This window comes from Hakea prostrata, chromosome 4 (genome assembly GCF_041222555.1).
Source record: "Hakea prostrata isolate BN-2017 chromosome 4, UWA_Hpros_2, whole genome shotgun sequence".
Classification (NCBI taxonomy): Eukaryota; Viridiplantae; Streptophyta; class Magnoliopsida; order Proteales; family Proteaceae; genus Hakea; species Hakea prostrata.
In genome coordinates this window covers 27,619,719-27,644,037 of record NC_142603.1, presented here as the reverse complement: position 1 = coordinate 27,644,037, position 24,319 = coordinate 27,619,719, and the positions used below count along the sequence as shown (strand labels likewise).

At 38.6% G+C, this 24,319-nt stretch overlaps 1 protein-coding gene across 1 annotated transcript in view; it reads right to left on the bottom strand.

The window, feature by feature from the left end:
- Nucleotides 1-21,513: 21,513 nt before the first annotated feature.
- The window catches only part of LOC149018633 (kinase superfamily with octicosapeptide/Phox/Bem1p domain-containing protein), a 40,465-nt gene continuing 37,659 nt past the window's right edge, over nt 21,514-24,319 (bottom strand). The window contains exons 9-10 of the mRNA XM_089152797.1: nt 22,026-22,460; nt 21,514-21,872 (exon numbers count right to left, since the gene is read on the bottom strand). Of these exons, the coding sequence (XP_089008923.1) occupies nt 22,294-22,460 (167 nt within the window). The 3' untranslated portion in view covers nt 21,514-21,872; nt 22,026-22,293. The remainder of the gene's footprint in view (nt 21,873-22,025; nt 22,461-24,319) is intronic.

Below are 24,319 nucleotides of genomic sequence, written 5' to 3'. Positions count from 1 at the left end.
GATGCTGCATTCTTGCAACCATCTATTCCATGATCTCATTCTATTCTTTGAGATCTATGATCATCGTCATGATCTTAACCCTAGCCTGATTAATTTCTTGAAACCCTAACCCTTGTATGATCTTTTTGGGAACCTTTGGTAACCTCCCATGCGAGGGAAACCTCATGGGCAATGTTTATGTTAATCTAAACTTGATCATTGAATGATTTTCTTGTTGTTTTTGACCAAACAATTTATTCCCTTTCATCCTGTGATCACAACCTTTTCATGAGAGCCATAAAGGTTGAAACCCTAGTTTCTTGGGTCAAATCAAGAACCCATATTTTGATCATGTTAATATCCAATCAATGTATTTTCTTTACAAGATTTGTAACCTATCATCCTCTAGTTCTTTATCCATTGATCCTACCATACTTTCTTCATGATCCATGATTAACCTAATTAGGGTAACTTTTTGGTTCCTAATTTGTAACTTGAAAACTTGATTCGATTAGTGTTTTGATGTCCTCTATATACTAGTATGCTACCATTGTAGTTTCCCCATGATTTTGTACCCTTTTGAACCACCAAATTCGGTTCTATTTTCCCAAAATTCTGATTCTTGAAGGCTACTGTCTCGGTTGGTCGACTCATTGGTCGATTGGGGCAGTAGACCAATGTCACATCCACCCAGCCGGTACCCCATTTGGAATACCCAGGATGTGATCCACAGTCCAAGGATCAATGATCTGAGGTCCATGCCTCCCACATACACGGTAACACAATCATGAACAGTAATAATCAATGGTAATAACAACTAATACTAAGTATCATGAATAAGATAAGATTAACTAAATCAGAGTGCGGAATATAGATAATAATAATGTGTGATCAAAATCATAAAGGGTGAGAAGGTGTGGTAGCCACCCTCTCAGAGCAGCGGAAAAGAAGTAAATCAAGTTAGTTACATATCCGAATGTCACCAGAATAATTCAAAGACAAGTTAATTACAATATCCAAGGTTCCACAAATACACCAGGGGAATGGGGCACTATGCTAGGGTTTCTTCTATACTAATGGTAGTCTCCTCAACAGTACGGATGAAGTAAACCCATCGCTGCCGCTCCCGCACAACTGTGGGGCTAACCCTGGTGCGGATAGTAATCCTCCTCGGCTCCAATATACGGATCCTCACCGACGCCACTACCCGAAGGGTAGTATGTGGAATCATAGTCCGCCTCATAGGAGGTGCCATCGTAATCTTCGGTACCTGGAATGTAATCTAAAACATTTGCACAAAAAGGAATGAGTTCGAAGAACTCAGCAAGGAGGTTATTCCATAATTAGAAATCATACACATTCAGAACGTATAATAATGCAATGTGATATGGAACATATGATGCAGATATGAGTCTAACTCTATGAATGCTAGTCTCTAGGGTAGACATGCTTTAAGTCATAGCACCGTACTTCTCCGGGTCGTCAGTCACTCTCCCATTTCCATATCTTGGGAATGCCCGGGGAAGATCGGTAAAGTCATCAAAAAGCCGTGGTAAGGGGATCAGTCACCGCTCTCTCACATCACCATTTGGTCAAGTACTGGCGCATGTCACAGTAAAGCCTAGCCCAATGCAAGTCATCTACTCAGTCGTTCAAGTCAGATTCAGATACGTCCATTCCTCGCCCCCGACAATCCTTTCCGGTATCCTTCACACTAGAGTCAGCGAAATCCCGGATTTCAGACTCATCAACCCTATTGGTCATCCACATATAGTAAACGGGAAGCTCTCACGTCCTCTCACGGATTGGTTACCGGTCTTGAGCGCCCGTGAGCCCAAGTCTATCCATATGCAACTCTACCAATAAATGGCCCCTTTCAGGTATCCGTAGCATGGTTTATATCCCCTACCGGATTGGCTACCGGCCTAGAGTGCCCATCCAACCATACACTACCACGGGTTGTTCGGTCTCAATGCCCTTCCGATTCGGGTCTGACACGACAAGGATGAACCTAGCCACACAACTAGACAATCCTATGTATGTCATCCAATAACTCGGGAGAGTGTCGATAGGCACCATCGGAGAACATCCCATACTATTCCCTCCGATGCCCAAGGACAGAAGTGTCAGTAGGACACCCCCAATTGCCAAGTCATACGTAAGCAATCACACATCAAATCTCATCATTTCTCATGCATCCAATGCATATTCACAATTGTAATCAAATCATGATATTGAAACGAATCATTATAATCATTAGCAAGTCAAAATGATAAAGTAACACAACAAAAGTATAAAGATTTAAATGCTACTGTTCTAACACATATGTAACAGTCTCATAATGATTGAAAGGAAATTTAGGGATTTCATTCTTTAAATAAAGCACAGTTCAATATTTAATGACTTATATGTTTATGGATATAACCATCCTTACCTTGGATGAGTTGATGATGAATTGAGAATACCAAGAATAGTCCAATAGAATTGTTAAGGCCCTAAACAAACATCAATAATAAGTTAGAAAAGAAGTCGGGAAGATCGGATGTCATTTGAGTCAAAACTGACCAAGGTTGCTGTCAGCAACAACTTTGGTCGATGGTCTTGGTCGATACCATCGACCAAAAGGATCGACCAAAATTGTCCTCGGGGCAGAATAGTGGATTTTGGGGATTTTGGTCCGAAATGAGTCTTCCGGTGTTCGGATCAATCTGAAACTTGGAGGCATACTTAACAACAGTAGTAGGACACTATAAATCAAGGAATTAACCCAATCCAATGGTCTAATTAAAAAGCCCCAATTTGAGCTATCAAGTTCAAGTGATAAACATCATGGCATGAGTTGGAATTGATTGCATTGATGAGGAATAGCATGCAATAGTTAGAGGAACTAATAGAAATTCAATTGGAATCATATGGCAATGTTAAACATGAACATAATACACTCTATAGCTCAGTTTGATATCAAATGGTATGAAGTTAATAGGTAAATCATGGAATACATATGCTAGGCATGAGATATAAGCATAGCATCAATGAATGGCTAAGGGAATCATGGATTGAGCATGAGTAGGCACTTGGAGTGGTGGTTGCAAGGTTGCAGCACCATTCCAAATGTCTCATCAGCAAGATGACAATAGAAAAGAGTAGAAAATGGTAGGGTAGAGAGTGGAATGAGGAGTCATACCTTAGTGTGGAAGATGAAGACAAGAATCAATGATAAACTAAGTGTCTTTGATGAGATACCCTTCACACTAACCAAGGAGCTGCTTTGGGAAGCTCTCCCCACGTTCTCAGGTGAGAAAAAATGATTGCAAAAGGCTCAAGGCTCGAGGTCACATTAAATAGAAAAGGAATATTCCATGGAATCATTAACTTGGCAGACTGGGATATTTTGGTCGATGGTCCTTGGTCGATGGTATCAACCAAAAGGATCGACCAAAATATTTTCAGCAGAAAACTCAGGTTTAGAACAGCAACTTCAAGTAGGGATTTGAAAGGCTATACAAGGTCAAATTGAGTGAGGTTTTCTTCCACAATTCAATCAAGAAGTCTAGTTTCGGGGAATACCTTCGGATTGTGCACATGAGGTCATTTGGTACATCAACCATATTAATCTTCTCCGATGCGCAGACTTTTCTTAAACACTGACAATGCATTTAAGCAAGGGGTATCATTGTCAATGTCCATGGGCTCGGTCTCCGAATCATGATCATCAATCAGAATGGTCCATAAATCTCTTCTTCCACCGCTTCAGGTCCTCAGACCTGAATACAACAGTGTATCCGGGTCAGGGTCAAGGTTAGAATAGGGCTGGATATTACAACCAATCCAATCGACCAATGAGTACAGTAACCTCATTTTTGGTCTGTTTTGATTGTTTTGATATCTTTCTTTCTAGGTATCTTTCCTAATATGTTGTATACACTTGTTTAGGACTTTCTTCTCAGGTTTAGTCAAGGTCTTACTTGATTACCTAAGATTCCTTTGCGAGTTAAGGTAAGGACAATTATTCTTTAATTACATAGATCGCATACTCTCTAGTTTCTACTTTATGAAACTATGAGTTTGGTTATTGTTCTTATATTTTATACTACTAATGTACTACTGTAAGTACAGTAGCACTTCGCTTATGTTCTCTTTGTTATTCAAGCTTATATGCATTGTTTATTACTATATTGCTTAACGATTAGCTTATGCTTTTACATTCTCTTTTATATGATGAATTGTTGGTTGTGTATGTCATGACTGATCGGAGAATGTGTTTGATTAAGTATGGTTTGGGACTGGGAAGTGTCCTTTTGACGCTTCTGTCCTTAGACATCGAAGGGAATAGTATGGGATGTTCTCCGAAGATGGCCATCGACGCTTTCCCGAATCATTGGTTGTCATACCTAGGGCTTTCTAGTAGTGTTTGGCTAGGATGTCCCCGTTATATCAGACCCAAATCGGAAGGGTATTGAGACCGAACGACCCGTGGTAGCAGTGTGATTCACGGGCTCTTAAGACCGGTAACCAACCCTTGAGAGGACTGGAATCATATTGTGGGGGCCATTTATTGGAGGGTTGCATGTGGCTAGACTTGGGCTCATGGGCGCTTAAGACCGGTAACCAACCCGTGAGAGGACATGAGAGCTTCCCGTTTACCATATGTGGATAACCAATAGGGTTGATGAGTCCGTAGTCCGAGACTATTAGGACTCTAGTGGAAAGGATATCGGAAAGGATCGCCCGGGGCGAGGAATGGAAGTATCTGGACCTGAGTTGATGTAACTGAGTAGATGACTTGCATTGGGCTAGGCTTTACCCTGACATGCGCTAGTACTTAGACCAAATGGTGATGTGAGAGAGCGGTGACTTAACCCCCAGCCATGGATTGTCTCGAGGGATGCCGGACCCACTACCAACAGGAGCCCTACGCGTGACCTACCCAAAGAAGTATGTTGCTATGACTTAAAACATGTCTGCCAATAGAGACCAGCATACATAGAGTTTAGATGCATACATACATTATCTATTTAATATTGCATTGCATCTTGTTATGTTCTGCCATATGTTATTTATGTTGTTATGGATTAACTACCTTACTGAGTTTCTTCGAAACTCATTTCTTTTTTTGTATAGTCTCTTGTTAGACTATTCTACAGGTACGGACTACTATGAAGAACAGTACAATGAAGCACAAGCTGATGAAGCGTACTACACGCAAGGTGTTGGTGACAATCAAGATTACTCTAATGATCCCTCAGGCGATCGCATTTCGTACTGCGATTAGAGACAACGTGGAATTAGAACATCTATGTTGGATTGATGAAGTCTACTATTTTGAAGATGTCATCTATAGGATAGAAGACTCTTAAGTTTAGTTATTTTCTTATTTCTATTGTTTTAGTTGTAATTCCTTTTAGACTTACATAATACGTTCCGTTGTATTTGTGGAGTGAGTTTCCGCCTCTCTCTACTTCTTTTGATATCTTCGGATATCTGGTATCATTTTCCGCACTCTGATTATGTTGTTTTTTCATTTCTTGATTTGAATCTTTGTTTATAATATTTAAACCTTGATTATTTATTGTTTATGATTATGTTATTGTATATGTGGGAGGATGATTTCCTCGATACTTGATCTTCGGGGTTGTGGATCACACTCCCGGGTATGCCAGTTAGGGTACCGACTGGGGGAATGTGACACTAGGAGAGTTTTTGAGTCATTATAAGGGTCATCTACCAACATTGGTTCCATTTCCAATCCTTTGGGATTGACTTGAATGGTCCACGATTGTCGCGGAATCAAAGCACAAGTTCTCGGTCTTAAAACCATGGGTTAAAGGGGTAGAAATCTGGGGGATTTCACATGTGTATTCTTGTAACCCTATGTTTAGGTGTCTTTTGAGTCTACTAAAGGTTTTGTAATTGTGATTTGGTTGCATTTTTTGAGCTTTTACTTAATTACAGGTAAGGACACACTATCTTGTTTATATACAATGACATGTATATGATGAATCAGATGTTTCCTATATTATTCATTAATCATGTACATTGCTGTAATTGTTTAATTCACTTTAATATTGTTATATACTTGTTGTTTGTGTTATATTTGTATACTAAATCCCTTTATGGTATTGAACAATTGATTATGATATGATCTTGATTGATGTAATGTAGTTGTGATGGAAAGGGTATCCAATTGGGTATCTTTGCTTGAGATATCAGAGGGCTGCGGTATGAGACACATGCTCACTGTGCCTCCAACACTATTATGACTACTAGATGACATACATAGGGAGTCTAGTATTGCATGGCTAGGTACCCTACATGTAAAATCCAACCTTATCCTAACCCTGACCCGGCCCGGATTTTGTATTGTTGTAGGTCCGAAGACCCGGAGTGGAGGTAGAAGAGACTTGTGGACCCTCATAGTTGAAGATTCGGTGTTTGATCCAAAGCCTATAGACATTGACAGTGTTGCCCCTTACTTGAGCACATTGTCAGTGTTTAGTGAAAATCTGCGCATCAAAGAAGATTGAATTAGTTGAAGCACCTAATGAACTCTTGTGCTCAATCCGAAGGTATTTCTTGAAACTAGACTTGTTGATTGACTTGTAGGAGAAAAACCAACTCAATTCGGATCAGTCTGGCGTTCCAAATCCATACTCTAAGGTTGCTGTCAGCCTTGGTCAACTGACCAGTCGACCAACAGTTGTTAATTTCGAAAAATCATAAAAATCTTGACCATTTTGACCCACCTTTTTGGAACTCGTGAATGAAGGTCTACCCTAATCATTGGCACTCTAGAGAACGAGGAGTGACATTCTCTAGGCCATCTCTTGGTGTTTGTGAAGATTATTGGCTTTCCATATCAATGATCACTTCAAGGTATGGTTTCTCTTATTCTCCTTCTAATCTACTCAATCCCCTATTAATTTCTACTCTTGGGACCATGGCTGAAGTGCTGCAACCTTGCAAACACTTGACCATGAGCTTCCCCTTTCATTTCCATCAATTTCACTTCATTCTTGCTATGATTATTATTACTTACATTTCAATTCCATGATTTCTTTCATTTCAACTTATTCTTTAATTCAAACTAATGTGTAATGTATACTAGGTTTGAATTACTATTGATTCATGATTCTAAATTAGTTCTTATCATTCCCTTAATTGATTCCCCATCATTTCTTGCAATTGTAATCAATTCCAATTCAATTCTTGATGTCTAGCATAAAGAACATAGGGTTTCGATTTGGGTATTCATATTTGGACCGTTGGATCATGATAAAACTTAGTGTGTAGTGTCCTCATATTGCCATGATCATCCCCTCCAAGTTTCATATCGATCGGAGCACTGGAAGATCAGTTTCGGGCCAAATCTCCATTTCTGTCCGTTATTGTTTGCTCTAGTCGACTACTTGGTCGATTGACAGTCAACCAGCCAGTCGACCAAGATATGACAGCAACTCTGTCCCTGGCTGATTTGCTTCGTTTGACCTCCGATTCGATTGTTTTCTTTTCTAATGTTGCTTATGTATTGTCTAGGGTACAAACACTGACCTTTGGGCTATTCTTGGTGATTCTTGGTATTATTTCTCACTCGATTAAGGTAAGAACGGTTATTACCCCAAGTACGTTGATTATGCGAATCTACTTCTACTTTGGAAACATAGTAGATATACTTCACTAGTGTATTCCTTAGCCATGTATGACTGTTGTATGCACTTTATATCAGTAATATTATGTTACATGTCATTTGGAATATCATACTTAATTATTCTTTATGATTACATATATGATTAACATGTTTTATTATGCCTTTGTTTATATGATGAATTATTGACCATGTATGATATGATGAGATTGAGCTTGTGAATGACTATGTATGAATTGGGATTGGGAAGTGTCCTACCGACACTTTTGTCCTTGGACATCGGAGGGAATAGTATGGGATGTTCTCCGAAGGTGTCCACCGACGCTTTCCCGGATCATTGGATGACATACATAGGATTCTCTAGATGTATGTCTAGGACTATCCTTGTTGTATCAGACCCGAATCGGAAGGGTATTGAGACTGAACAACCCCTAGTAATAGTGTGATTTGATGGGCGCTCAAGACCTGTAACCACCCCGTGAGAGGACATAGATCATGCTATATATGGATACCCGTTAGGGGCCATTTATTGGTAGGGTTGCAAATAGCTAGACTTGGGCTCACGGGCAGCCCGAGACTGGGAGTCATATCCATGAGGGGACGTGAGAGCTTCCGGTCTACTATTTGTGGATGACCAATAGGGTTGATTAGTCCGTAGTCCGAGTTGGTTGTAGCCATAGGATACGCTGACTCTAGTGTGAAGGATATGAAACCGAGTTGGTCGGTGCCATAGGGGAAGAATCCAGATCTGACTTGATACGACTGAGTAGATGACTTGCATTGGGCTAGGCTTCGACGTGACATGCACCAATACTTATACCAATGGTGATGTGAGAGAGTGATGACCTGATCCCCAACCATGGTTTCTGATGAGGACTTTACCCAATTACCCCGGCAGACCCAAGATATCATGTATGATTGACCGGGGGGGGGGTGACAAACGACCTAAAGAAGTATGGTGCTATGGCTTAAAGCATGTCTACCTTAGAGACTAGCATACTCAGAGTTAGAATCATATTGCATTATTGTCTCATATCATCTTGCATCATATTGTGACTTGTATCGTATGATTTGTGTATTGTGGAACGACTCGCCTTGCTGAGTTCTTTGAACTCATTTTCTTTTGTGCAATTGTTTTTGTTAGACTTATCTACAGGTACCAAAGACATTGATGGCTCCTACTACGAGGCAGCGCATGATCCCTCATACTACGGTGAAGGTCATGGCTATTACGAAGATTATGGTGAAGGTGCCGAGGGTGATTACCCTCTGTACTAGGGTTAGTCCGACCTTGTTTTGAGAGAGGCTGTGCTTAGTTTCTTTTGTGTACACATACGAGTACACCTTATACAAGATGGAGGAGACCCTAGCTTAGGCCCTTTTCTGTCATTCTGGAACTTGGACTTGTTATGTTAACTTTTATGGATTTACTCTTGATACTGGGTTTGTAACTTAACTTAATTAACAATTTTCCGCTGTTTTTGAGAGGAAGTGACTTCTGATCACTCTCTCTCTCTTTTGAGAATTACCTTTGTATGTACTTCATACCTTATAATTTTCCACTCTGATTTGATTATCTTTTCTTAGTTCTGTGAACTCATTCTTTTATTTGTGTATGTTTTTTAGATTTTCCTACAGGTTATGAGGACCCCACTCCCATGGAGGATTCATTGTTGCTAGATTACTATGAGGGCATAATCAGAGAAGATGTGGACGCACATGATGCTTCATGCTTGTGTTAGGATTGTTCTTATGGGGTTGCTTCCATTAGAGTTTTCTGTTGCAAACAAACAATCCTTTTTCTTTTCAACTCTGATGTTAATTTATTTTCTCTTAGACAAGGATGATTGTAATTTAATTTTTGAAATTTGATAACTTTATATTTGAACATGATTTATTCTCGTCCTTTTAATTCTACTATATCATATGTTGTATGGAATTGTCACCGAATCTAGGTATTGTAGTGTATCACCCCATGGGTATTAGGGTATGACCGGATCCGGTTGAGTGGGGTGTGACAAACAAAGTTTTCAGCCTATGAATAGAGAAAGCTATCTTGTAATGAGCTAATTGTCTTCAATCTCAGAAAAACGTTCCTCCTTATGGCATAGGCAATGATATTTATAGTTTGAGATTACTTGGGCTATCTTGTTATTGAGTTTGATTCGAACTCTTTTTAAGCATGATTTGTTGAGAGAGAGTTTACTTGCATATGAATTGTTGAGTTCCTCCTGGACTCCATAGTAATCCAATCCTCTAGACTTTGATTTGGGATTCTTATCCCTAATTACAAGCGATTCAGTTGCTATCAACGAGTATGCATGGTAAGACTAACTACTTGAACCGTTTATATTCCAATCTTAACCTGGTCGAGCCACATTGGTCCGGGCTGACCTATCGCTGATTAATTCTTCAACAAGGGACTACATTGACATTGAACTCAGAGTCTGCTTGTGCAAAAGCTTCAACATCAGGTTTATCTTTTATTGAAGTAGTAGTGTGACAAAGGAGGATGCAATGCAATCTGCAAAATGTAAGTTACAGGTATAGAGAAGAAGCTGGAAAATGGTTATGTTCTCGTAAGATGGTTAAATATATAGTCCAAATGAGTTTGGTTTGTATCTCCTTTCAGTGCTCATAGCATATCTGATTTTCACTGCTATCGTATGAACCTTACTAACAAAGCTACACAATAAAAATGTGAAATAGATTGACAAGACAATATTTTACTTAGTTCACCCAGAATGTACTTTTATGGTCTATATATGGTGTCACTATAAAGAAGTAGTAAAAGAAGAAGAAGATTAAGAATCAAAACACAACTCAGAAACTTTTTTACTTCATGGTCTAGTAAATGAGAGAGCAGTCAAAAAAATACAAGAAAAAAGAAAAACCTTGACTTAAGAAATTACTAAGAAGATTCCAATATTCAAAAGTAACTCTTCATAGGTTTACAACTAGTCATTTTGAAGATCTCAAAAGAATGCATCTGTTGGCCTTTCTTTTAGTCTATAGATTATCTGTAGGATAATTTATTTATTCATTTGGCTTCAGAGTCATTTTATTAAAATAAGTACTAAAAAAAACAAGAGTCAATAAAGATCGAATGAGGAAATAGTCCTCAACAGCAACATGGAAAATCAAGAAATAGAACAATCAGTTGCTCCCAAACAACTTTTAAAAACTAAACCTAAAAAGAATAGCTGCATCTCTTTGTAATTAACTCTAATTAAATCGAACCACACCATGTTATGTTACAACTTTTACTCATTCTCAAGCCATAGAGGTTGCCAATATAAGATAAATTATGAAGATTCTTACATGGAATGCTTGATTAGAGGTAACAGTTATACTCAAAGCAACAAGTAAATGCAAAGCAATATCTTTATAATTTGCTCTCAATCAACAATTAACTTTCATCTTGCATTGAAGGATTAATAGAACTCTTCCCATGCTGAACAAAGGGTCAAAGTTAAATGGTGAAAAAAAAAAGACTCCATCTTTTGCCATCACATATTTGCACTTTTTGTGTACTTTGAGATGACACAAAGTAAAACTCAAAAAAATGACTTCATACACCTTTAGGACTGTCAAACTTGACTTAAATGAATTGGACCATCTAAAGTCATATGCACCTTGAACACAATGACATACTCAATTACAATAATATTATGAGAAACCGATCAACTTTATATATATTCCATAAAATAATAATGACATTATAGCTCCATATGTTTGTAAATGCAGTCAATTGGGTTAACATCCAAAATCTAAAACATTAAAGTGGCTGGTCCAAGGGAGGTTGGAGTGTGGAAGATAGTAGTATGGGTTTGACAAATGTGTTCATCTTACCTGTCCTTGGTCCCCTCCTCGTTTCTAAACTTTTCTATTTCTATATAAATGGAAATTTTTTGTTATCCATAGCTTAAGGTGCTCTCTTTTATTTCCTAGAAAATATGTTAATGTTTCTCTATGTCCTATCTTATCATTGACAAGAGTTGTTAAGTTTAGAAAAATTAGTCGCCCTAATATTATATTTAAAAAGAATTAGATATTCATTTTATGACACATTATTAATGGTTCAAGGCATGCTACATTTTATGTGTCATCGTCTAAATATGTCTACAATGAATATTTATTTTGGGTCTAGGAATTTGGTGAACATAGACATCCAATTCAATGTAGAGGCAACAAATTCAAAGAAATCATAGGTTTGAACTTTCATCCTTCTACATTTTCCTAATTTCCCTAAGCCTATTGACCCCTAATTCTTATGACTAATTTGATGATGATCTAAAACAAAAATGGAAAAATGGACGGCCAACTGGCAAAATGAACCCTTAAATTAGGGTATTGACGATTTCAATGATCCGTTCTTTTTGACCCAACTTATAATTTTTTTTATATATAATTTTGTTTACATTAAGTTCCAGATGTAAAGAGAGTCCTACTTTTTTAAAAAAATTCTTTGATTAATTTGCATGCATGAAAAGCTACATGTAGAATCTTTGTCCTTGGTTTTTAAAGTTGATTATGAAACATTTTTCTCATTTGACTAATGTTCTAATAATATATAAATTGTATACCAACTAAGTCAAAAAGAATAAAGAGAAATTTCTAAAACAACTTGACTAGCAGATTACACTATATTATATTAACAAGATAAAGACATTTCATCAATCTATCAATTCCTCCTCTCTATAGTTTGAATAATAATTAAGTAGTTTAATGGAGAATTAGATAGAATATGTTATGGGCATGATCAGTCTTAACTGTTCTCTTACCATTTCATCTTCTATTCGCGACTTGCACATAGAGGTGTAGTCAAGATTTAACATTCGGGACCAAATAGTAGTGAATTGTGTGCCTTAGGCTTTACGAGTTCATCCAATACCCTAAAAGCTACTTATTGACAATGAACTTTCTAACAATTGTATTTACCATTAAAATTAATCTCCAATGGGAGACCAAACGTTGATATTTAACACATGGAAATAGGGCTAGAGGAATCTCTTTATGGAAATTTCAAAATTGGGAGAGGGTGGCCAAGTATTGGTATTTCATACATGAAAAGAGGTACATAAGAATATCTACAAATCAAAATATGGGGGTGGGGTGGGGGGTATGGCACCACTTGGTGCTAGGGAAGCTTCACCCTTGCTTGCTTGAATCATATTGAAGGCTGAGATGGACAAGGAACTATCCCATTGATGTCCAATGATTTCTAATTTTTATTTCAACGACTCTTATTAAATTTTGATACGATATCTCAAATCCGGCAGAACAGGCTTTGACACAATTCAAGTTTAGATTAAAGTTTTAGGAAGCCCGAACCTAACACAACCCAGTCGCTGCCTTTGGATAAATTTTAACTCTCTTCTTTTCTTAAAGGGCATGTATTAGATTGCACCAAAATACATTGATCAATACGATACGACAATTAGTACTAATACTTCAAACTTGGATGGATAAATGAAGTGGGTGATGAACAATGCTAAGCCCAAATCAGCCAAATATAAAATTAGTTGGAAATAAGTGGCTATTTACTTCTATTAAGTGTGACTATTAACTAGCAAAGTAGCAGAAGATGCTTGTTTGCAAAACAACAAACTAGAAAATGCTTTGAAACATCAAACTTAACGTAATCCTCCAAGAAAAGGAGGGGTGCAAAGGACTAATATAATTGATAATGTAAATTATATAAGACTTGAGGAGTTGCTAGGAGATACCTAAACACACTCTTTATTAAAAAAAATAGAAAAAAAATTATAATTAACTAATGGTTTGTTGTCTCCTATTTAATGGACTTATAATTTAATTTGTTTGTTAGATAAAAGGTCAATTTTTCTCATAAAGAGACTATATAGGAACATTATATATGTATACATAATTGGAATCTCTAAAAAATTTATAAGGATTAGTTAGGTTGACTTGGGAAAACATAAGATAAGGGTGGACGAAATATCTTATCATAGTAAGGGTTGGTCTTATGGGTTTTTGACTTGAAAATTTTAATTACTTTGGCTTAAAAATAATGATAGAAAAAAACCCATGATCAAAATGGTTTTCATTCTAAATGAGAAAACCATTAGCATAAATCCAAATATTGGTTATTATTTACAAAATTAATGACCAAATCACACATATGACCTGCAATAAGATGACACGATGCATGATTGACTCAAGGCTTAGGTGTTTGGTACTTTTATTAGTAAACTTACTGTTGACCTAGCCCCATAAGCATGATTTTATCTGGTTATTGAATGCTAATGGGGGTTAGAGTGAAAATTAGGATTATTGTAAGATTGGCTGGGTGTTCATCCTTTGTCTAAAAGTGGGCCTTTATTTATTCATTTTTTCTTCATGGAAACTGAGGTTTGTCCAGACCAACTTATACACACCTTGATATCATCATTAAGGTAGCTCTAAATATAACTTAAATGTGGGCTTGAATCCTCTCCTTAGAGGGGCTCATACAATGAGTGCCCAATTAGTTATAGGATTCAGCCAGATGTAATATTTTAATCCAAGCGTTACCATAAATCCAACGAGTGCCCTTGGATTAGAATATTACACGCAGCAAAATCCTATAACTCATTAGACATTCATTAAGAGATCTTCTCTAAGGAGAAGAGCCAAATGCTTTAAATATATGGCAAAATTAGATTAACAACTCAATAAGGTGAAAAGTAATTGGATTCTAGACTTTAGATGTTACTTTACATTTAATTATGCCATCAATGTTATACATATGATGTGATATGAATATGTATCTATTAATGACATGTTGCATGCATCCATAATATAACATGTGGGTCCTACACCTATCACACACAATGTTACATGATTATGCTTTACTCTTACTATTAGTTTATTATGAATATACATGAATCACGGGTGAATAGGATATGCATCGATATGATATAACAGGAGTGGTGGCTACAGCCATTACTTCTAAACACTCATGCATCTCACATGTTCATTCATACATGCATACGAATTTGTGCTACATAGTTATATTGGGTAAGGATGAAACCCCGTAGTGCAGCCACCTTATCAACAAAGGCGTTGAGATTAGGCGTTGAGATTGGCAACTCGTGACATTGAGTAGTGATGCCAGTGAGTGCCCAATAGGCGGAGATAGACTATGAGGGGACACCAGGTGCACTAGAGTACTCTTCATGTCACCACCAAGATAGTGAGACTTGAGGTGGTGGCATTGAGTTGTTGGAGTGTATATCCAAGATAGTGGCACTTAAGATATGCATTCCTAGAATGGTTAAGGGAGGTAGACCAAAAGAGCCAATTGCTTGAGGATCTACCTTCAAAGAGCTAGATCAAGTGGGTTGCTTGAGGACCTATCTCTAAGCTGTGAAGTGCACCATAAATAGAGACCTTGCATCAGCTAGGTAAGTCTCAATGCTTGCAAGTCCGTGCCAATGGATATGATGCGAGGATGGGAGGATGATGAATGTACAACCCTAGTGTGGACCTACTATCTCTTGACCCTGGTTGTGGTATGGAGCGTGGTCGCTATCCTATACCTCCTATTGTATACTTCTATTCATTTACTGAGAGACAATCTCTAAAGATTGGTTATTCATTAAAGTGTATTACCTAAGTTAGAGGCTAACATTACATGCAAACACTTGTGATTGTTTTTCCTTCTTACGGGTTCGATGGAATCATGCATTACGGGTTCGGTGGAATCAACAACAGGGTTTCTTCTTCGGGGGCGAAGAAAAAGAGTTCTTCAAATTTCTGCTGATACTCAAGCACAGACAAGGTACCCTGTACTAAAGCCATGAACTCGGCCTCTTTAGCATCTTTTACAGCTTCCGGAAAGTAGTTCTTGCAAAAAGCTTCCTTAAACTTCTCCCAAGCCCCCCCCACCCCACCCACCACCACACCCCCACACCAACACCCCCCCAACCCCCCCCCCCCCCCCCCCCCACCCCACCCCCCCCACCAAACACCACCCCCCCCCACCAACCCACTCACCAAAACCCCCCACCCCCCCCCCCCCCCCCCCCCCCCCACCCCCCCAAAAAAGGCCGCCCCCCCACCCCCCAACAAAAAAAAATAATACTTTTAACTTAACCCCCCCCCCCCACCGAGGGGGCGGCCTTGCCCTCACCCCCCCCCCCACCTTCCTTTCTCCCCCCCCCCCCCCCCCCCCTTCCCCCCCCCCCCCCCCCCCCCCCCGCCACCTCCGTACCAACTCGGCATAAGTCGCAGGCATATCCTGTAGTAATAACTCTAGGAGTTTCCGATTAGTGAGTCCCGTGAATAGAGCGATTCCGGCTACTTGTTCATCCAAATTTTCTATCTCCATCGTCACTTTGTTGAATCTTTTCAGAAACTCTCTGATTGATTCGTTCTTTCCTTGTTTGACAGTAAACAAGGTTTCTTCCATTTTCTTGACCTGTATTCCACTCTGGAATCGCCCTATGAATTGGCGCGCCAATTCGTCAAATTTTACGATTCTTCCAGAGAGGAGGTTCGAAAACCACTTTTGTGCTTGCTCCGTTAGAGATGAACCAAAAACCACATAAAATTTAATCGAGAATTACCCGAAACCGCCATGGTGCATTGGTAATAGCCGATGTGAGCTGTTGGATCTCCGGAGCCATCGAATGTTGAGAAGGTAGGCAAATGGAAGTTATGGGGAAACCGATATCCCGCAATTGGCTCGGCAAAGGGAGTCTTCCGAATGACTGAGTAAATATCCTCAGTTATTCTTCCCTTAGCCAACTGTCCTAATTTCTCATTGATGTTGGCCAATTCCTGACCAATCTGGGTCGGGTGATCTTCAGCAATATGATCACGACCTCGATTAACACGATCATCCCGTGCTACTCGATCATCATGAACAACCCGTCCTTCCCGAGCATTCCTCTCGTCGCGAACTGCTCGATCATCACGAACGGTTCTTCTAACAGTGGGTGAGTGAGTTCTTACCCCTGTATCCAACCTTGTGTTTGAATTAGTTGTACTCTCTTGTGGTCTGTCGAACCGATCGTCTCGCCTTGGTTGATCATCGATCCTACTAAGTCCTCGGTCTCCTTCACGGAAATTCTGATCGATATTCCGGTCTTCTGCCAGTCTCTGGTCACGTGGCAATGCACGTCTCCCTGAATCGCGCTGATCAGGCTCTTGTGGTAAAACCACTCGTGCCGGTGAGCATGCGGAGTGCTTGGCTCACCTCCAAGAGTTGAATCTTTACCTGATCCAATTGATCTTGGATTGTATCAGGAGGAGGATTACGTCCTCCCTGGCCACCATCTACCTCAATAGGATTTTGGCTTTCCTGGGGAATATCTGGATTATTCACTCCAGGGATCTGAACACCGGAATTGCGTTGTGCAGCGGCTGCTGCGGCTGCTGATCTAGTCACCATGGCTTTTCAAGTCGTTTCCCACAGACGGCGCCAATTGATGCATCCAAAATCTGCTCAGCCCTTAGATCTCCTCGTGATGTCTGCAAAAACAGCGTCGGATGTGGCCCGACCGGCTGGGGTCGGGAGTCCACCTCCGAAGGCTAAGTCGATTGATGAACTTAATCACAAACGGCTCTGCTAGAAGCGCGAGCTAAGGAATGAAGAAGCTGGGAAAGGTGATCTAGATAGCGGATCGGCGATAGTTTAGGTCTATCAGTATGTATCTGAACCTGAGTCTCAGATAGTATTCTTTTCGATTTCCCCACCTTGTATTGTAGTGAGGTTTATATAGAGTGTACCTTCGAATCTCCTTCGTTGGATGCACTTGAGCCTTCTTCGGGTAGTCGTTGGATCTTATCAGTTAGATCCGTTGAGCAATAGACTTCTACCAGTTTGGGCTAGTAGAGGACTCCTGAGATAACCTTTAGGTTATCGATGATTATCCCTTCGATAGATTATCTACAGCCGTCAATTCGAGTCTGCCATCATTAGGGTGATTACCCTAATCCATAAGTAGGATTAGGGCACGCTTGCAGCCAAATAAGCTTTCTTCTTCAGCAAGCCATCTTCTGGATCCGGTTCGCTCGGAGCGAGTCGGTTTTCTCCGTCTCGACCGGGGTCGAGGGTCGGACCAGGTATGAACCCGGTCTGATCATAATCTCTCCATATCAAATACATATCTAGGAGGAGCAGCATGGCTGTAATTACACTCTTTACCACCATTAGGACAACCCCAGAACCAACCATATTGTTTCTTCTTCACTACTTTCAGAGAGTTTATACAAACTATGTATATAACCATGACTTTGATAATACAGATCATGCTTTAAACATTACAACCAACTACTATCACCAAAAAAAAAAAAAATAAAAAAAAGAGGAATATAATAATAAAAAAAAAAATTTTTTTTGAGAGTGTTGGGGGGGGGGTTGAAAAAATTGGGGGTTTTGGGGTTCATTATGTTTTGTTTGCCATAGGTTAGCATGCTTTAGGAGGTTATAGGATCAACTAAAAAGAAGGAAACAGGCGAATGCTGTATAACATGTTAATAAACAAATAATGGTGGTGATTACTAACATCTTATTGCACAATAAACAAAGCATAACAAAACTAGTAAGCAAGGTTCGTTGTCTCAGAGGTCTCATATTCGATTTTTTAAGACATCTTTTATTCTACTTGTTGTACAATGGAAATGCTTCAAGGAAATCTTCTTCTGATTTATGTTTTGGTTGTTTAACAATATCATAGAAATCCAAGTGAGACCAGAAGTCTGAGAGATGAAATCAAAATGGGCTATGCCATAAAATTTGAGCAACAAACGAAATTCTATTAAGGCAAGTAGGGTTTTTTTTTTTTTTTTAAAAGAATCAAGGAGATCATGAAATGCAAATAAGATGCATACAACAACGAAGAAAACAGCTAATTAGTTTTAAGCAAAAATGAAGTTTGTCTTTGAAGATGCATAGGTTTCGGAAAAAGGGAAACGTCATTAATTTCCAAAAATATGAAATAGGGTATTCTCTATTAGTAAATATAAAGCTAGAGTGAAGCTATTGTGTTCAACAAAACCAACCTGTACAACAAACTTTGGGAACAAATCACTCGGGAAAAGATCTCTACCCAATCTAATCAGAAATCGAATGGAAAACTATAAATTCAGTAATAGAAGAAAGAATTTGCAGGAATTTCATAGCAAAACAATTAAGCAAATAATAAAATAATGATTTCAACATCATAGCATCTTCTGAAATTTGGGTAAATGACAAAATAACCAAGAATTGATGTGAATAATGTAAACAAGGAGCATTTAGGAGATAATTCTTACACACGATTTCATATTTCTTCTCAACAGGAAGCAGGTTTTGGTTCTTCTTCTTCTTCTTCTTCTTCTTCTTCTTCTTCTTCTTCGTTCTCAACAACAGGGTTTCTTCTTCTTCAAAGCGCAGGAACCTTACACAACTCAAACTAGGGTTGTTGTTTCTTCTGCTTCAACTTCGTTCTCAACAGGAACCAGGTGATTTCGTTCTTCTTCTTCTTCTTTGTTCTCAACAAGCACCAACTGATTTCGTTCTTCTTCTCCTCTTGCTTGCTCTATTCTTTGTCTTCTTCGTTCTCAACAATCACTCTTCTCTCGTTCGATTTCCAGAGCTCGATTTCCTTTCTGACGCACAAATGAGACTGGCGGTGAAAGATGAGGTTTGTGTATTTCAAAAGATTTTGAAAATTGAAAATGAACCGGGTTGGTTTAAAATGTATTAACCATTATGTATGGAATACTAGTACATAACCCACTTGAACCGCCCAACTCGGACCGTCAAGGGTAATGAAAAACCGAACCAAACCCACAAAACACATGCTTTAAGAGGTTTTATTGATTTTTTAATAGAGGGATGATGCGCACTAGATCGACGGTGCGCTTGACCGTCAAGCGCATTTATTAGGCAAAATTGCTTTTTAATATAAAAAGCGCCTTTGTTACAAAAAAAATTGCTTTTTAAGTTTCCAATCTAAGGATCTGGGATAGAAACAGATCTAAAGGTTCAGACCTCATGGCTTTAGGAATTCTACGGAGATGCCAAATGTACGAATAGGAAAAGATGATTCAACGGTCTCAAACGAGATTCTTCAAATTCTCATAAGATGCCAAATGAATGATTGGATTTGAGAACACGTGGAGAGACAAAAGCTGCAGCCATACAAGCTGTCACTTACATCACATCTACGCCACGTGGCACTGCATGTATGAGCCTTAAAAGACGTGCGCGGTGCGGCAGGCATGATGCTGAATTAACCGTCACGGGCCTATTTAACTTAATAAGGTATGAGCTGTCTTAAAAAAAAACGAGAAATGGATGATTGAGCAGATAAAGATAAGTCCTTAAGGTAGAACATGGACAAGTTCGAACCAAAGACTTGCGGGCTTATGATATGGTCGAAACCAGATCAGGCCAATAACCGACGGCTCGACCGAAGGTGACTCGACCTACATCTGGTCGAACCACTTACAAACCAAAAGACATCCAATCGCATCCACAACTAATTCCCGAAAAGGTCAGAATAAAGACCCAGATTGAATTACTTCAGTAAGAATCCAAAACAGACTCATCAGCTACAATACAAATCAAACACTCCTTAACAGATTCGAATACAGGGTTCACATCAAACTCAATCATTATATGACAAGGTATTCACTACTATAAATAAGTATTCAAGAGTATCTACTTTAGGTTTTAAGAGAGACGCGGGATTTCTGTTACTAAGAGTTTTTGCTCCTTTGTTAATTTGCTCGTCGGAAATGACATTCGACCACAACGGTCGAGCATGTTTTTGCAGGTTCGTAGATTTGATTGGTCAAGAAGGATTTTGCATCAACACTTTGCATCCACTCAAATTTACAAGTAATGAAACAAAATATATCAAACTCCTCCAAAGTAGCTATGGAATTTCAGAAAATGCCAACGGATCAAAATATTCAAATCTCAAGTTGTCAACAACGCACGCCACAGACCTCCACTGTTCTAAAGAATATGACACCTTTGAAACAAGATTATTTCGATGTTCACTGGTGAGAAGATACCATACCATTTTGAGGTTAAAATTCCAGAAAATAACTCTAGCTGATGTGATCCAGGAGTGTTAAACGTGAAACAATTTTTTTTTTTTGCAGAAAGGGGTCTATATATTAACGCGTGACCCACGCAAGACATCAAGATTACAAAGATCAAGAAGCCAAGAAGCCAAAATAGGCCAAAGAGTCCGGCACGCAACGGACACAACCTTACAAGCAAGAGAATCAGCTATTGCATTACACTCCTTTGAAACGTGAAGAAAGGATACATTCTGAAGCCGAGAAGCAAGAGTCACCACATCCCAGACTAGGTTTTGGATGTCCACTGGAGTCAACTCCAAATTTGAAGTTAAAACTCCAGAAAATAACTCATAGATGATGTGATCCAGGAGTGTTAAACGTGAAACAACTTACTGGAGGAGTTTCGAAGTTTGCCAAAGTCGAGCACAATTCTGTCTTGGTTGAAAATAATCGGTCTGGAAGTTCAGACAACGAAGCATTTGAAAATGACTGGACCCATTGATAGGAGCAAGAACGCAGTCAAGATGTTTTCATCCACTAATACAAGGAACCTTGAAGAAGAATGTCTTGAGATGGTAGAAGAGGGAAGGAGAGAGAACTCAGAGACCTGAAAGCATAAGGTGCATTGTGTAAAAAAGTCAATAAAGAGTTCCATGGTGCTCTTCTGAATTAGCTCTCGCCAGAAGCTTCTCAATTCTCATAAACAAGTGAGAATTTTGAGAAGACTTCTCATCTTCACTGGTTTTGATATGGAAACTTACTTGCAGATGTTCATATCAAGAAATTATTCCGCGGAGATAAATGCCTTCTATGATTCATTGACTACTTTAGTGGAATCCCCACAACCAACCAAGCACTGGTGATTCTACATACAAATGAAAGCTATTACCATTTTTTGTTTAAATTTATACATGTGCAGGAGATAAGTATATAAAAATAGGAATATAAAAATTGAGATCCCTCTTGTTGGTATAGAGTCACAAAATGAGACCAAATAGACAGAGGAAAAAAAATAATGAAATAACAAAATTTAGTGTTCCAAGTTTCCATCGAAAACGCTTAGCATATCTTGAAGCATCATTTTTCCTCCCGATTTTCCTCTAGATATGGAGCTTAGAACATTGCAATTACCAGAACATATTTACAACTACCCATGACAGCTCTGTTCCAACTCGGAAGGCTGGATATAGAAATCATCTACATCTGGAAGATCTATACAACTCTGCAATAACAACCACCAAAATAATGAGATCCAGAAAAACAAATTCAATAACACTTCATCTCCACAACGAAGGGGGTGTTTAGAGGGGGGGGGGGGTGAAACAATCAATACATGTAATGAAATGTAGTATTTACATTAGATAGGTCTACTCACATTCTGATCAACCATTCATGGATCTCTTTGATGCAGTGTATCCTTATAGATTCCAATATAAGAGCATACATAATTGCTCTCTACCAAGAAATAACCAAGTGTAGCAGTACTATGAAGGTTCTCTAAGGCTAACTAAGACATGATGATGATGAGTTATTCGTCATTGTCCTCGCAAAAGAGTATGTTACCTTGAACTGCATGATCTACAATTTTTTCCCCCTTTCCTAGATAACAATAAGGTGATATTTACAGAAGAAAAATAAAAGCATCATTTCACGTTGATGGCTGCAGACATTTTCCTCAGCTTCTGAGAGATCTCCGAAAAGGATGGTCTCTCTGCTGGATCAGAAGCCCAAGAACTTTCCATCAAAGATCTCCATTCAGGGTCGCACCATGTTGGAATTTGTGGTCGTAAAGTGTTGTTCACAATTCCCCCTACAGATAGAAGCAACAACGATTATTTGATCAGTATAATGTGGAAAACTAACAAATATAATAAGGCAATGTACTACCACGTCATATATTCTTATAGCATGACATGTCACCACAAAACCTTTTCCACAAGGACTACAAAAATATGCTAGCCAAAATATTACCAGTTACTCAAACTGGAGAACTTCAAAAGCCAAGGCAGTTAACAAGGATACATTTTATTCTATAATCTGTTTTTTTATTTTGGAATCAGGCACAGTTAAGCAGACTTAAGAGTTAAAAAGAAAATATTGTCAGCAATTTAAGGAAGTACCATAAGAAAGTCATCCATATATTTTTTTTTCAAATTCAAGCACCACAGTTCAGTTAATCTAACCATCCTGATAACAAATTAAGGAAACAGAAAATATGCACACTTGTATGAATAACAATCTTATATCAACTTATTCCCTGCTGATTCGAAGGCAACACTCTGTGTAGCCGACCCCATTTATAGTTGGAACAAGGTTTCTTCTTGTTGTATTAGCTCTGTTCCCGAAAGCAGCATGCAGGGCTGCACAAAGCATCAACTGAGAAAGGCATGGTGGATTCTCTATCAAATAAGAATATGCTCCAACAGGAGCTCAAAGCCTCAGGACACAAGAGCTTGACTAATGCCTCCAACAGGATACAGCAGCAAGTGTCTATGTAGAAAACAATTACTAGTGTCCTCTTTTTTGGTCCTAACCGCTTATCATACTTGTAGTTGCACATGTCAAAATCAACAAAATCTAGAAAAAGCTAAAGTTGAACCATACTCAAAATAAAAACGTATCTTTCTATTGAATCGTAGCATATCTGGTAAGAATCAAGTTATTTATCCATGGTAAGTTGTGGCTGCATAGGAGACTTGGACTCCTATTGGACCTTCATATTGGCTCTAGTTATTTAGCTACAAGGGGGCCCTTGAGTATTTTGATTAGCAGTAGTTGTCCCGGTTGTTTTCTATTTTGTCTATGTTTTAGGTTGTTTTCTATTTAGTCTATGTTTATTTCCAGTTTAAGATTAAATTAATTTGGACAAGCGCCTCACTATCCACCAAGCAGAATCATAAGAAAGGTGGAGCTTAGATTCCCTAGGACAAGGTGGTTGAGTTTCTAGGAGATTACTTTGAGATAATTTGTTAACGCAAGTGTTTAAACAAGAAGTGTCTCTGCAGAAAATATTATTACAACGGAAGACTAGTTGGAATATGGAAGTTGCCAGTCCAAGGTGAATCGAAAGGAAAATGTCATTTTTGAATAAAGATTTGATTGTAAAATACATGGTTGCCAAAGCGTCCACCTAGACGCCAAGGCCCATTTCTATGTCAAGGCTACCTGGTTTTGCCTTGGTTTTCGTTGCCCTCTATCGCGTTGCCTCGCTTTGTCGCCTTGACAAGTGGTAGGATGATGAAGTCCAATGCCCATTAAGACTAAGAAAACTAATTTTAACCCATGGCAAAAGGACTAAAGATGTAAAGGATCTACAAAGTCATAAATTCACAAGAAATAAAGCAAAGATTTTGGAAATGTAAGAAGAAGAAATATAATGACCTTTATAAAATAAATAAATATATATATATATATATATATATATATATATATATAAGAAGAAAAAAAAACAAAAACAAAAGAAAACCAATAAATAGATAAAAACACACAAACCTAAGCAAAGAGAAAGGGGAAAATTATTTTTAAGTCAAATAAGGTGAAGAAAAGGAAGGTATAGATGGTCGATGTTAGATGTGTTAAAGTGAAGAAGCTGAAGCACTAATAAAGGAAGAGGATATTAAGAAAGATAAGGAAGATTAGTCCTGCAGCCAACCAAAAGAAAAGAATAAT